The 16206-nt window shown below is 44.2% G+C and overlaps 1 protein-coding gene across 1 annotated transcript in view; it reads left to right on the forward strand.

Annotated features, from left to right (window-relative positions):
• Positions 1-16206, forward strand: part of DNAH2 (dynein, axonemal, heavy chain 2) — a 104518-nt gene that overhangs the window by 10818 nt on the left and 77494 nt on the right. Inside the window, exons 4-11 of the mRNA XM_008576677.1 lie at positions 2184-2412; positions 2979-3089; positions 3261-3499; positions 4589-4780; positions 6989-7194; positions 7660-7789; positions 7996-8178; positions 9547-9804. Coding sequence (XP_008574899.1) covers positions 2184-2412; positions 2979-3089; positions 3261-3499; positions 4589-4780; positions 6989-7194; positions 7660-7789; positions 7996-8178; positions 9547-9804 — 1548 coding nt within the window. The remainder of the gene's footprint in view (positions 1-2183; positions 2413-2978; positions 3090-3260; positions 3500-4588; positions 4781-6988; positions 7195-7659; positions 7790-7995; positions 8179-9546; positions 9805-16206) is intronic.

The following is a 16206-nucleotide window of genomic DNA, read 5'->3' on the forward strand; positions in this document are numbered from 1 at the left end:
CAACGGATCGCAACCCTCAGTGTCGCCCCCGTACCGGACCAGGGACCGGCAACGGGATTGCAAACCTCGGTGTTGCTCCCATGCCTCGCTCAGCCAGTGAGCAGGAGCCGGTCCGCATGTGGGATCCGAACCCTCGGGCGGCAGCGCCGCCGCGCCTCCCAAGCGGCGCACTATCCAGTGCGCCACTGGGCCGGCCCTGGGCTGGAATTTTTTAAAATAAAATTTTGGGAAAAAAGTAGGCCCTTAGTCAGAAGACCAAATTATCCACCAAGGGGAAACATCAGGCTGGTCTCAGATTTCTCTGAACATCCAGCCATTCCTATGGAGCTCTCCTGGAGAGACAGTGTGACTCAGGGGTATTATTCCCAGCCAAGATGTTCAAGAATATATATCATTTATTTATTTTTGGTGGGTGGCGGGTATGGGGATCCGAACCTGTGACCTTGGTGGTATAAGGCTGCATTCTAACCACCTGAGCTAACCGGCCAGCCCCAGGGTATTCAAGTACAGAGGCAACAAACAGGCAGTCGTTTTCAATTTTTAAAGAATCCCACTTAAAAAACCACAAAAAATGACACCAACTGAAATCAAGTCAATTAAGAAATGAGCCAAATAAATAACTCAGGAACAGAGAATCAATGAACATTCAATTTATTTAAAGAACTAAGTTATGCTAGGAAATTATAATTACATTATAGAATATGAATGTTATAAACCTGGACAATATAAAAATAATACTATAACAAAAATAGGGAAATGGTAGGAAAATGAGAGGGGGTATGAGGATGTTAATCCCTTTATCTTTCAAAGCAGTGAGTCAATAGAACTTAAAATTGAAAGGCAGTGAGAAAACTCTTAAAATTTTTTATAATCTCTCTTAAAACCTTAGGCATCTTCTGGGAAGAAATCTTTCTGGGTGAAGAAATATTTATTTGAAGCTCAACAATTCCTCTACATCTACTTAAATTTCTTTTTGTTTTATTAAATTCAAGGAACATTAAAGTTAATACTTTTAACTGAAAATAGAATAATCTTATTTTAAAATAAATACTTAAATTAATCTTTCTGTACATATATATCTATAGAAAAATGTCTGGAATGTTTTCTCTAATGTTAACAATATTAGTTTCTGGACGGTGGAATTTTAGATGATGTTACCTTTATCTTTGTACTCTTCTGCGTTGTTTCAGTTATTTATAATCAATATATGTCATCTTAACAAAAATAATAGTTGCTAAATTTTTTTAAAAGTGGACACAGAATGTCAAGTTTTTTTTGGGTAATGGGAAGATGGATGCTTATTAGTTTTTTCTTTGTGCTTTATTTTTAGTTTTATTTATTTATTTTAAAAAGATGACCCGTAAGGGGATCTTAACCCTTGGCTTGGTGTTGTCAGCACCACGCTCAGCCAGTGAGCAAACCGGCCATCCCTATATAGGATCCGAATCCGTGGCCTTGGTGTTATCAGCACCGCACTCTCCCGAGTGAGCCACAGGCCGGCCCTTATTTTTAGTTTTTAAAATTAAAAAAATTGTAAAGAGCAGTTAGAAAAGCACTAAAGAAAAGAAAAAACAGGTGAATATGATCTTATGGTGGGAATGACCTTTTTAAGCATGCAGAAGACAGAACTTTAAAAAGTTTTATATTTAAGTACATGATAGTTATACATTTCTGAATGTAAATAACAACAAAAAATCATCATAAGCAAAACTGAAGGATAAATGAAAAATTGAGGAAAAAGTATATGCGACCAATATGACAATTATCTCTTACTTCTAATCATTCGCCCTCCTGTTTTTCCCATGGCTGAAAAGCTTCATGCATCCATCCTTTTCTTCCACACATCTGTTCATCCATCCATCCATCCAACATTAATTGAGCAACTACTATGTGCCACTGTGGCACTGGGCTAGATTCTGGAGCCAAGTTGGACAAAATACACAATCCCTACCCTCAAAGCATGCTCTCTGTATTTCCTCCCCACATCTCTGGGTATAGAATCTTTTATGTCCCTGAAAAGAACAGGAAGTACTTCATGGCACTTACATTTAGAGAAGGATCAGGATATGCTAAGGGTCTGTGATAAAGAACTCAGCCAGTCTTTCATGACTGGAGCTTTGGATTCCTTTGAGTGTCATGACTCGGCCTGAAGACTGAACCCTAATCTACTGTCTTTCATGCAGACGCAGAACCAGATTGTCTACTTCATTCGCCGGGCGCCGATCCCCATCACTCCTGAGAACTTTCAGGCAACTGTGCAGTATGGAACAGTGCGGGGTTCCTACATCCCAGCCCTGCTTCGGCTGCTCAGTGGTGTCTATGCCCCTCAGATCTTTGCAAACACAACCTGGCCTGAGAGCATTCGAAATCATTTTGCTTCTCATCTGCACAGGTTCTTGGCCTCCCTGACAGGTGAGTGGGAAGGCTGGAGTGGCTGGTTTATCTTTAGTGCCCTACTAACCATAGGTGCGGCGGGTGGAAGGTTAATCCTGAGTGCCTAGGTTGCCTGGCACAGAGTAGCTACTCAGTATGTGTTTGCTGAGTGAGGGTGGCCTAGGTACAGAATCTGCCTTCTAATCCAGATACACTTTTCTGCTGTAGAACTGGTTGGCCAGACCAGTCCCCTGTTCAAACTTAGAATTGGAAATTTCTAAGAGTATATGTGGGGTAAGGTGAAATGTAGGTGGTGTGGGGGCCGTGGGGGACTTGCATGTATCATGGTAGAGAGTGTTGAGGGATGGTACAGATCTGTGACCTTATTTTATGGCAATTTCTTGTTATACCTCCATGAAGTTTCCCTCTTGTCTACTGTCATTTCTCCTCTTGATATCAAAAAAGTATGAGTCATGGTTTCTCTTGCCTGCTCTCCTGAAATGCATATACTTCCCGAACCCCCGTTCATCATCAACCACGATTGATACTGGGGCAGTGAAAACTCATCCCCTCTGTGAACTTCCATGGTCCTTTCCTTTCCTTAGACACTCGGTATAAACTAGAAGGGCACACTGTCCTCTACATCCCCTCAGAAGCCATGAACATGAAGCCCGAGGTGGTAGTTAAGGACAAAGAGCTGGTGCAGCGGCTAGAGAGTAAGTGGCTGGCATTGCCAGTGTCTGGCAGGGATTGCAGGGGAGAGGAAAAGGGGCAGCCCCGATGCTGACAAAGGAGTTGGGTAGGAGGGCTGTGGGGGGTGGGGAGGAAAGGACAGAATTGGGGAGAAGTATAAAGAAATGCAAGAGGTTTTGTTCTCTTCCCCACAGCCTCCATGATCCACTGGACCCGGCAGATAAAGGAGGTGCTCAGTGCCCAGGAGACTGTGGAGACAGGAGAGAATTTGGGTCCCTTGGAGGAGATTGAGTTCTGGCGCAACCGATGCATGGACCTGTCTGGCATCAGTAAGCAGCTGGTGAAGCAGGGAGTGAAACATATCCAGTCCATCCTGCACCTTGCCAAGTCGTCCTACTTGGCACCCTTTATGAAACTGGCCAAGCAGATCCAGGTTTGTGAGTGGATCACAGGTGGAGGCTTAGCAAAATGTGGGCCATCGTTGGAAGGATACAGGGGGCTAAGAAGAGGGAACCAAGGTAATCATCATGGCATAGACTGATCTACCTAGTGTTTGGACTTGTACCTGTGGGGCAGTGTAAAAAGTAGCTTACAGGGTTTCTCGGGAGCTTACTCTTCAGATAGGCAGACGTCTAGTTAATCAAGTACCCTCTGTGAGTCCAACCCCTGAAATCCAGCTGAGAAAATAAGACTTACACAAAATAGGATTACTAGATGGCATGGGAACCAAAGACGAGCCCATGTGGTTCAGTCAAGAAAGTGACAAGAGCTGGCCGATTAGCTCAGTTGGTTAGAGCACAGCCTTCTAACCCCAAGGTCATGGGTTTGATCCCTATGGTGCATGATCCCCATGACACAAGCCAGCCACCAAAACAAACAAACAAAAAGTTACAAGAGAAACACTTTTAGAAAAAATAAATTTGATGCAATATGACAAATATGACATACATTATATTAGTGCTGGGTCACACAGAAGGTAAGAGTGGTCTGTAGAAGACTGAGATAGAAGACCTCTCTTCCTAGGTGAAATTTTCAGCTAGGTGCTAAGGGAATTGAGCCATAACTAGCTGGAGAAGTCCACAGCCCTGGTTGAGAACAGGGCAGTGAAGGGGACTGGGTGACAGCTGTGGGGACAAATGGGAGTGATGTCCAGCCAGTCATCAACAGCTATGGAGTATTCACTTTGTACAGAGTTCTGAATTCAACTGGAGAAAATAGAGGAATAGACACAAAATCTGGACTTGAGGAATTCCCAGTCTGGTGGGGGAGATGGAACACACACATGAGAAAAGACATAAAAGCACTCTTATAGAAAGCAGTAAATGAATAAAAGTTGGTATGTGCAAACTCTGGTCCTGGAGGGTTGCAGAGACCTGAAATGATTGCTGCCACGTAGGGCTACTTGGGAGGGCTTCCTAGTAGAGGCAAATTGGGATGGGGTTCAAGATGGATAAAAAAACGCTGGTTTTGAACCAGTTCTTTCCAGTGGATAAACCTACTCCTGGTTTCTCTTTACTGGCAGGATGGCTCTTGTCAAGCACAGTCAAACCTGACCTTCTTGTCAATCCTGAAGGAACCTTACCAGGAGCTGGCTTCCATGCGGCCTAAGGACATCTCTAGTAAGCTTCCTAAGCTGATCAGTCTCATCCGCATCATCTGGGTCAACTCTCCCCACTACAACACCCGGGAGAGACTGACGTCCCTCTTCCGAAAGGTGTGTGTATGTGCAGAGGGTGGGGTGGAGGGTTTTCAGAAGGTGGCCACATTGACAGAGTTCTGAGATTCTGAAGAGGTGGAATTCACCTGGCAGAAGATCTGCAGGAGGAATATAGTGAGAGTTGCCCTTCAGCTCAGACAGAGACTAAAGCCTTCCACCTGCTCCATCAGCGTTATTGATGCTCAGAGTTGGGGCCTGGGCTGGAGTTTTAGTTTCCAGATGGAAGTAGCTTAGGCAGGGGAGTTGATGGAGCAGGGGGAGGGAGGCAGAAAGGACGGACTCCCAGGCTGAGTTGTGCAGGAGGGGAAGACCTTCTTTTCCTCATTTCCCAAGCTGGAGACCGTGGTGGAGGAGAGGTAGATTTAGGAAGGAACACCAGCTCTTGAGGAGCAGGGCCTGGTGCATTTCATTGGGGTGACAGTGCCAAAGAGAAGGAGAAAGGATGATGAGCTGAGAGCTTCCTGGACAGTGCAGCTGCAGAGCTGGGCTGAGGCAGGGTAAGGGGCCACCTAGGACAAGGAGTGGATGTGGAACCCAGAGGTGCCAGCCTGGCAAGTAGTGGAGGACCAGGGGCAAGATGGGTCTCAGGGGACAGATCAAGGAGTAGGAGGTCGAGGCCGGAGGATGGTCAGGGAGATTCAGTGAAGGGATTGGGTGTAAACAAGACTGGGAACTCAGGCTGTTGGGACCCTGTCTGCAGATGAGCAACGAGATCATCCGCTTGTGTTGCCACGCCATCTCCCTGGACCGAATCTTTGAAGGATATGTCTCTTCCAGCAAGGAGGACCTGCAAGGTTGCATCTCCTGTTGCCATGCTTGGAAAGATCACTACCTACGGGCTGTGCAGATGCATACCCAGTACGACACGTCTCCCTGACACCCCCTCTATTACCCTCCTTGTCATCCCATGGAGGGTAGAGTCTGACTCCTTTCACGTGCACTTTTTTAAGCCTATGGATTATATTTTTCTAAGAGTTTCTACATTGGCTAAGTTTTCTCTCTGGATACAGATATTCTAACTCCTACTCCTGGGTTCTTCTTACTCTAATAAACTCTCCTAACTGATTCCAGGAACCGTATCTGGGCTTTTCCTCCTATCTTGGCTCCATAATCTAAAATTCCATTTTGTATGAACCTTCTGGAACTGAGATGCTGTGTCCCCTCTCTGGTTCTTCTTACCTTGAGTTTTTTCTCTCAGGATTCAGGAAAAGTGCTTTCTTGAGGTCTTCTTTCTTTCTTTCTTTTTTTTTTTTTTAAAGATGACCGATAAGGGGATCTTAACCCTTGGCTTGGTGTTGTCAGCACCACGCTCATCCAGTGAGCGAACCGGCCATCCCTATATAGGATCCGAACCCATGGCCTTGGTGTTATCAGCACCGCACTCTCCCGAGTGAGCCACGGGCCAGCCTATTGGGGTCTTGTTTCTAGGGCTCTCCCTGAATCCAGAGCTCACGGGCCATCTTTGCATAGGCAGATTGATCCCTAGTGTTTCCGCTTTTTGATTCAGTTGATCTTTCTTCCACACAGGTTCTCCAATCAGGGCTGGGTCCTAGACCAGACCAGCATATTTGCTCAGGTTGATGCCTTTGTGCAGCGCTGCAAGGACCTTATTGAGGTGGGAAGACTGTCAGGGTAGGAAAATCAAAAGCCAGCAGCAGACTCTCCAGAATGCCCCCCACCCCCTTCCCCCATGAACCGGGGACAGTGGACAGAGGCTCTTAAGAGGCTGACCCTAGAACTCACCGCTTTGTCTCTTCTCTCATGATTGTGTTTCCTGCCTCTACTCTTTCTTTTTGGTTTTTGCCTGTTATCACTGCACTAGTATCTCATATTTCTTCCTTCTTTTTATTTTATTTCATTTAAAAAATTTTTTATTTAAAAACATTTTTTTAAAAAAGATAACCGGTGAGGGGATCCCAACCCTTGACCTGGTGTTGTCAGCACCAGGCTCTCCCAAGTGAGCCAACCGGCCGTACCTATACAGGATCCGAACCCATGGCCCTGACGTTATCAGCACCGCACTCTCCCGAGTGAGCCATGGGCTGGCCCCTCGTATTTCTTCTTTCTGCAGCCAGAATTCCTCCCAGCAGCCCCATGCATCTGGCTGGTCCTCCCTAGTATTTAGCCATCTGAAACTAAACCAAAGAGCTCACGAAGTATGAGTTCAGAAGGGAAAGCTGAACCCTCATGCTGGCTTTTTTTTAGGTATGTGACTGTCAGTACCACTTTGCCCGCTGGGAAGATGGCAAGCAGGGTCCCCTTCCTTGCTTCTCTGGGGCCCAGGGGCCACAGATAACACAGAACTTACTGGAGATTGAGGACATCTTTCATAAAAATCTGCATGCGCTGCGAGCTGTTCGCGGGGGCATCCTGGATGTGAAGAACACCTCCTGGCATGAAGACTATAATAAGTGAGCGTGTCACAGGCTGATGCCAGGCCGGGCAGGGAAGGGGGGTTAGGGGAGAGGAGACTGGGAGGAGTGGCGAGGTGTGCAAGGAGATGGTGCGAGGGGCACGGATCAGGCATGGGACGGCAGGAGAGAGTGAAAGAGCGAGGTGGCTGGTCAGTGGCTCCTGAGTTAGCCTTTCTGGGCTTGAATCTTGGTTCTGCGATGTACTAGAGATGTGACATTGGGCAAATTACTGTACCAGTTGGTGCCTCTGACTCCTCATCTATAAAATAAGATTAGTGACAGGACCTATCTCATAATGTTGTTTTGAGGATTAAATGGATTCACGTATGTAAAACCCTTAGTGAAGTGCCTGGCACATAGGAAGCCCTGAGGACACAATGCCACGTGTGATTTTTACTTAGGGGATGGACTTGGGGGCAGGCAAGAGCACCCACACTTCAAAATGCCTCTCTGCTGGCACAGATTCCGCGCTGGAGTCAAGGACCTGGAGGTGATGACCCAGAACTTGATCACCTCGGCCTTCGAGTTAGTCCGTGATGTGGAGCATGGAGTGCTGCTGCTGGACACCTTCCACAGGCTCGCCACCCGCGAGGTGCGGCTGCCCCACGCCACCTGCTTCCTCATGTGCCCTTTCGCATGGCCTGCATTGCTGGCGTTCCCTTCTTCCTCTGTCCCCCTCGTTTCCACATCACTAGGGAGTGTGACTTCCACAGTAGGGGCAGAACCTTCCTCTGGGAGGAGAGACTGGAGGGAACCCCTCCTCAGGGCATGTCATCAACCTTCCCTCTTCTTTCTTAGGCCATCAAGCGAACATATGACAAGAAGGCGGTGGATCTGTACATGTTGTTCAATAGTGAACTGGCTCTCGTGAACCGTGAACTGAACAAGAAATGGCCATACCTGGAGCCCTACATGGCCCACTATTCGGGACAGGCACACTGGGTGCGGATCCTGCGGCGTCGCATCGAGAGAGTCATGAATGTAAGTGTCTGGCCTCAGCGCTGCGTGCTGGCAGCAATGGGGGATGGGCTCAGAGGGGTTCCCTAGATAGTGCTCATGACCGGTGACTAAGTCAATGAGGGGAGTGGCAGATTCAGTTCAGTGAAGCAGGCCATGGGTTTGGATTGGCAGAGATGGTGAGTGTGGCTGGTAGAACATGAGTCATTTTAGGGATTTCACAGCAGGGTGGAGTGGGGGAATGGGACAGTACCTGGGAAGCGTTATATACACAGCAGAAGAGTAATGCAAGCTCGTGATCCAGAGGCCTGGACAGCTGAGGCCGTTATAGGGCCTGGTCTCTCTGGAAGAACAGGCACAAAGAAACGGAAGAAAAAAAAAATTATTTTTTTCCTTTTTGTCTTTTTTCGTGTCCGGCAACGGATCCCAACCCTCAGTGTCGCGCCCGTACCGGACCGGGACCGGCAACGGGATCACAACCCTCGGTGTTGCACCCACACCTCGCTCAGCCAGTGAGCGGGAACCGGTCTGTATGTGGGATCCGAACCCTCGGCGGGAGCGCTGCCGCACTCCCAAGTGGCGCACTGTAGCAGTGCACCACCGGGCCGGCCCGAAAAAATTTTTTTTTAACTTTTTGGGAATATAGGTCAAAGTCTCTTGAGAAACTGATCTGCTATCATCTAATTGGTTCAGAGAGAGAATAAGGCAGCCCGCACAGAACTGCAGGCTTCTTAAGAATTGGTGGCCAAGGTCAAGAGTTTGGATCCCCATATTGGCCAGCTTCCAAAAGAAAAAAAAAAAGAATCAGTGGGCTAAGGCTGGGGCTAGGAAGGGCTGATAGTAGTTTTCAAGCTTGTACCTCTTAAATCCTTCACCTTCTATGATTTACTTTTTTCTCCTAGTTTTATTCTTGAGCTGAATCTCTGTGCTTCTCTCTCCTCATTTTGACTCCTGTTCTCATTGTGCCTTGGTCTCGTCCTCTCACCTTTCTTTTTAACTCTGCCTTCCCTGGGGCCGGCCCTGTGGCGCACTCGGGAGAGTGTGGCGCTGGGAGCGCAGCGACGCTCCCGCAGGTTCGGATCCTATATGGGAACAGCGGGTGCACTCACTGGCTGAGCGCGGTGTGGATGACACCAAGCCAAGTGTTGCGATCCCCTTACCGATCACGAAAAAGACAAAAAAAAAAAAAAAAAAAAACCCCAAAACCCCCAACTCTGCCTTCCCTCTAAGCTGTCAAAAATCAATCAATCCGGCAAGCCTTACACATGTTGTTGGGTGTGCGTGTGTGCACGCGTGCGTGAGTGTGCATGTGAGCAGAAGGTTTCAGGGGGACGGCTCCTCAGGGAGGAATGTGGCAGGCAGGCTCCAGCCACGTGTTGTCCTTCCCCTCAGTGCCTTTCTAATGCTCATTTCCTGCCGCACATCGGGACTGGAGAGGAGAGTGTATATACCTATCAGCAGATTGTTCAGGTCATCGACGAACTGGTTCGAAAAACCTTCCACGAGTGGACATCCACGCTGGACAAGGACTGCATTCGGCGGCTGGATACCCCATTGTTACGAATCAGCCAGGAGAAGGCGGGCATGCTGGATGTCAACTTTGACAAGTACAGGACCCAACCTGGTTCCTTCTCCCTGTACTTGGTGCCAGTATTCGGTGCCAGGCCCCTTCTCCAACTCTCCCAAGAGTTTAACTTCCATCTTTTGGTTTCTCTGTCCATTCGTCTCTTTCTCTCTTATACTGTAGCATGTTTGCTATCACTTCTTAATCTTAATTTTACAGCTTATCTTAAAAAAAAAAAATGATTGGAAAATACCCCACTAACCTATTAAACCAGTGATGTAGATGTTCTGCCACTAGATGGCCATGATGGCTCAGCTAAACCATCCAAAAGCTGGGCCTTCCTGGGAATTGATGAGGCCTTCAGATCATGCCCTCTCCTACAGCTTTTAGAATTACGACGTTTTCTTTTTTTTTAATTTTAATTTTTTTTTTATAAGGACGACCGGTAAGGGGATCTTAACCCTTGACTTGGTGTTGTCAGCACCACGCTCAGCCAGTGAGCGAACCGGCCATAGAATTACTACGTTTTCATACTGTAATTATTTGGAATGTAATCAATCAACTTATTTATTTATTCCAAAATATATGCTGAGTGCCTTCCACGAGTTAGGGACTGAGATAGGCACAGGGATTTTATAAAATGGCAAAGTCCCTGCCCTCAAGGGGGTTAGGCTGTTACTCTGTAAGTCAGCAGTTCTACCCTTAGAGTGGTGCTTCCTGTCCACATAAGACGCAGAAGAGAAAAATAAAGAAGGAGCCATGTAAGGAATCTGTCTGCAGAGATTACAGACCTTCTGGTGGCAGGTTCTTCCTAATCAGGAGGAAATGACTTTCTACTCGGCTGGCTTTGGTTCTGACTTACCAGCTGTGCCCTGTAGCAAGAGTTGCTTTCCATGCTTCTAGGCTGTTGCTGTTAGTCTTGGTTTTCCTCATAAAATGTCCATTATCTGTTAGGGCAGAGGTAGAAGGGGCTTTGCAGAGAAGGCCTGTGTGGAAAAGAAATCCAAGGGACAGACGAGACTGTGCCTGTCTGTCCTGGGCAGCTGAAGGTGTCCTAACCAGGGGGAGATGACATGTTATGGTTGAGAAAGGAAGCAAAAGAAGCAAGATGGGGAAGCAGTTGAGGAACAGGATGTGCAGAAGGCGAGGGTGAGGAGTTTGAGATAAGGCTCTGACCAGTGAGGGGCATTGAAGACCAGCTTTGGTGAGGTTCATGGTTTGTTTTTTTTTTTTTTAAAGATGACCGGTAAGGGGATCTTAACCCTTGGCTTGGTGTTGTCAGCACCACGCTCAGCCAGTGAGCGAACCGGCCATCCCTATATGGGATCTGAACCCATGGCCTTGGTGTTATCAGCACCGCACTCTCTCGAGTGAGCCATGGTCTGGCCCAGAGGTTCATGGTTTTTTTTTTTTTTAAAGAGGACCGGTAAGGGGATCTTAACCCTTGGCTTGGTGTTGTCAGCACCACGCTCAGCCAGTGAGCGAACCGGCCATCCCTATATGGGATCTGAACCCATGGCCTTGGTGTTATCAGCACCGCACTCTCTCGAGTGAGCCATGGTCTGGCCCAGAGGTTCATGGTTTTGAGGTATTGCTTGAGGTATGTCCAAGCAGAACTGTATAGAAATTGTCTTATAAACCGGTGATAAGATTCTGAAGAGACAGAGGCTAGGCCAGAGTTCCCCTAGTTATGACATTTGCAAGCACATCGGGGGGTTGGATCTGTGAGACACATTCTCCGTTCAAGCTGGGTATCCCCAAAGGCACTGTGTCTGGGGAGCCTTGCAATAATATGAAAATGAACCCCCACAGTCCACGAGTTATCCCGTTTCCACAAAATAAGGGATGTATTCAAATCACAGGATTTCTATAAACACTAACGATCAATATTTACATTTTAAATATGAGAGAAAAAAGTTGAAACAAGAGGTAAAGAGATGCCACATGTAAGCACTGGTTGATGGCAGTTTCCTTCTAATCCTCAGTGTCAGCCAGTCACAGTGGGTAAAGCATGAACTTTAGTGCCAGACAGTGTAGAGTTGAGCCCTGGAGCAGATCTACTTTGCCATGTGACCTCAGGCAAGCCGCCGAATTTCTCTGACCCTGAGTTTCCTCACCTGTTTAAAAAACCCTTTTCTGAGGTTGTCATGAGGTGAGACGACATGTATAAAGGTCACATTATAAGTAAAAAATAAACACTACACATTATTTTCCCTTCAAAAAAAATTTGCCTCCTGAAAGTTGATGAACACAGTATTTTCAAAACAAACTTAGCAAAATGACTTAGTTTTCATTTTTAAAACATTTTAACCTTTTAGAAAGGCTAATATATGCATATGGTACAAAATTCAAAAGTTACAAAAGGGTAGAGAATGAAAAGTCTCCCTCTGCTGCTGTCCCCAGTAACTCAGTTTCTCTCGGAAGAGTCAGTGCTCCCAGATCCTTGTGTAACATTCCAGAGATAAGCAGATACGTCTACATAAGCATCTTTTTTTACATAAACAGCAGCATACATACATATTGTTTTGTCCATTCAAAGCATTTTCGAAATGACTTATTTAATTTTTCCATTATAAAATTACTGATCATTTTAGAAAAATTTCAAAATGCAGAAAAGTAGAAGAAAAAAATTTCCCTAAAAATAACCATTTTTAATGATTTGATATATTTTTATCACATTTTTTCCAATTTCAGATGATAATTTTCCTTCAACATCTTAAGTCTTTACTGGATATTTTTAAATTACAAAAGTAACACATGCTTACTGTTAAAAAAAAAAGATTAATACAGAAGTATGTAAAGGAAAAAGTGAAAATCCAGCACATAACCCCAATCCCTAGAGGTAACAAATACTAAGTCTTTACTGGATATTTTTAAATTACAAAAGTAACACATGCTTACTGTTAAAAAAAAAAAGATTAATACAGAAGTATGTAAAGGAAAAAGTGAAAATCCAGCACATAACCCCAATCCCTAGAGGTAACAAATATTAATTACCATGTAGTTGGAAATAAATACTGCACACATAAAGTAGTGTTATGAATAGTATTTTTGCAATTTGCTTTTTTTAAGGTTAACAATATGTGTGGGAGATTTTTTATTCTGTATTTACAGAAGTACTTAATTCTTCTTCCGGGCTTATAGTATCACGTAATATGGCTGTGCTATAATTTAATTAACCAGTCCACTATTGATGGACTTCTCAATTGTACAATTTCCATAAAGATTCTGAATATTCCGTACTGGAGGATTTCAGCTGGGCTTCCTACACCTTGTTTCCTTCCCTCTGCACTGATGTGCTTAGCTGAAGTCTGAGCAGTGCCCACCTAGTTAGGGTAAATGGAGATAACTTTTCTGTCTGTTGTAATCATCTCTGTCTGGAATATCTTTTGCATAATCTTTATAGCAGAAATTAACAAGGTAACGTTGGGCCAAATATTTATGGCCTGGGCTTATCTAAAACCTAAATAATGGCTAGACGTTCCTTCCTGATAGAAAAAGTACCTGTTCTTTTCCTTTGGCAGTTGTTTTCTACAGGGAAATATTATAAGATACTTTACATTTTTGTGGTTTTAGGATAAAACTGTCCCAATCCAGTAGATAATGGATGGGAAAGAGTGTGATCAGAGTTAAGGATTTTGAAAAGTCTGGGATCATCAAATTAGTAAAGAAATCCAAGATAGTTTCAGCTTTTCCAAAACTTATTAACACTCCAGGAGAGTGCAGATAACTTTATCAGGTTTGCTCTTTGTGTTCAGGGTCCGGTTAAGATCTTGAAATAATACTTTCCAAATGTCCTGATGGTCCTCAGAATTACCTGACTCTTTCTTAGTTCTGGGAAACCTCCAGTCCCTAATAGCACTTATTTTATCCCACAAGGGGTTTTGTGATCCCACCTTATATCCCAAATATTTGAACTCTGAAGTCCAAATTGGCTTTTACCACATTTTACGGCCAGATGAGCTTTATAGATTGCACTTAACACAAACATATTCCAGATGTCGTCTGTACCGTCCTGGCTGAAAGAGCTGTGTTATCACTCTGTGTATAGCAAAGTGGAATTTCCCCAGAGCAGGACAGGGGACACTGATGGCTGTTTGTTTGTTTCTAGGGCTTCCCTCTTCTCTCTTTCCCCCAATCACTATTGTGCTTTCTCCACTGGGTCGGGTCCTTCAGGGCTCTCAGCACTGAACTCAGCTGGCCTCCCTTTCCTACCTCTTCTGCCTCACCACTTGTTTGAGGATACATTATAAAATATTTTAAAAAAATAACTCCCATGGGCCGGCCCCGTGGTTCACTCAGGAGAGTACGGCGCTGGTAGCACCAAGGCTGCAGGTTCGGATCCTATATAGGAATGGCCCATGCATTCACTGGCTGAGCGTGGTGCAGACAACACCGTGCCGAGGGTTGCGATCCCCTTACCGGTCAAAAGAAAAAAACCAAAACAAAACAAAATACCCCAAACAGATTTTTTTTTAAATTATATTTGTCAATAAAATAAAATTTGCATTCTGGAAATTTGACAAGCTTCTGTCAAGGACTGAATATCATTATGAAAAAGGTTCCTCATAGGATTTTCAGCTCAACCTCAGGAATGTTTTGTCCAAATTCATACTGTTGACCGACAAATTAAAATTTGATATTTTGCCTTAAAGTGATTTTGAAAATATTGTCAAGATGAGAAAATGATGAAATGTTTTGGTGCAGTGTCGACCAGCGTACATGTCCAAGTGGGCTTCCCCTGAAGTTTGCAAACAGAGACTAGTTCAAGGCCTGCAGGTTGAAGAACAAATGACAATATGTTTAAGCTACTAGAAACATCCCCTTTTATATGCACGCTCTTTCATCCTCCCCTTATAGCTATAACACAATTTTTGGTTAAATCAATATTCAATGTTTATCTTATTATTTATTTATTTCCTTTTTGTCTTTTTTCGTGACCGTCAACGGATCGCAACCCTCGGTGTTGCTCCCACCCCTCGCTCAGCCAGTGAGTGGCTGGTCTGTATGTGGGATCCAAACCCTCGGCGGGAGCGCCACCACGCTTCCCCAGCGGCGCACTATAGCAGTGTGCCACCGGGCCGGCCAATGTTTATCTTATTATGATTCTAGTAGTATTGTTTACTGCTGAGCTGAGTAATTTTATGTTGTTATAGTTCTTTCTTTGCTTCTACAATGTTTTGCTCTTTTGGGGATTAATAATTATTTCACTATTTTTGTTAGCACACTGTTCACTATCATTAAATTCTTCCAAACTAACCAGTAAAACCCCAAGTAATATTTTCTCTCACAATCTGACATGTCAGGTATGTTATCAGTTTTATGTTTTTTCTTAGATCTGTCCTTCTGTCCCGCTTCAGTCCAGTTGGTTGGTTTTAAGGCTTGTTACCAAGGGGTCACCCTGGAACTTCCTGAGCCTCTTTTCTTGTTTTATTTCCTGTTTCTTTTGTCTTCTTCTTCCTTGGTTTATGCCTTTGTTTTGGTGGAGTGCATCTTTTAGTAGCATCCCAAGAAATGGCGAATGGGAGGTAAATTTTTTGAGTTCTGGAATGATTGGCAACAACTGTTTTCTGCTGTCTACTTGTTGGGCATTTGACTGGGTTTGGAATTCTAGGTTGAAAGTAATTTTCCTTGGTTTTGGCCTTTCTCTTTTACTTCAGAGGCTTTCCTTAAATGTCAGGTGATCCATTGCTCACTTGTGTTTGCAAGAGGCTTATTCACTTTGAAGAAGTTTTCACCATTTCAAAAATAACACATACTTTAGTGGAGGTATTCAAAGTTTGAAAAAACAGCATTTTTTCCTTTCACAACCTTTTAAAGCATGTGTCACAAATAAATGAGCACTTTGAAAATAATTCATTCTTGGAAGATTTTTCTCCAAGAAGGTGAAAATATAAACCTTTGCAAAGTTTGAAATGTAATATTATCTCCTTTATTGTTAATTCAGTGCTTGCCTGTAGAACAGACAAAACAAACAAACAAACTGGAATTTTCACCTCAATATACTTTCCAAATAACATTCCAGTAACATTCAGAATGCAGTTTCAGGAGTATAGCTTCAGGTTGTGAGGCCTTTTATCCTCTGTGACTAAGTGCTATTTCATTGAAAAGAAAAAAAAAAAAAATCTTACACACAGATTTTAAAAATCAAGTGATTTTTATTAAAGGTTTTTTAATTTTTAAAAAAATTCCATATTTTTTATCTGATATTTTATGATTTTATTCTTTACATGTAGATCTTTGATCCATTTGAAATTTATTTTCATATGGAGAGAGAAAGGCAGATTCAGCTTGAGTTTTATATTTTCCCCCCAGATGGCTAACCACTGGACCCAATCTCATTTATTGAACTGCTATCTTTATAATAACAAATCCCCAAGTATATTTGTGTCTATTTGGGGATTCACTATTCTGTTCAGATATCTGTGTCTATTTATGTACAGGAACCAAACTGTTTTTTTTTTTTTTTTTTTTTTTTTTTTTTTTTT

The sequence above is a fragment of the Galeopterus variegatus genome, unplaced genomic scaffold, assembly GCF_000696425.1.
Source record: "Galeopterus variegatus unplaced genomic scaffold, G_variegatus-3.0.2 Scaffold1386, whole genome shotgun sequence".
NCBI classification, from domain to species: Eukaryota; Metazoa; Chordata; class Mammalia; order Dermoptera; family Cynocephalidae; genus Galeopterus; species Galeopterus variegatus.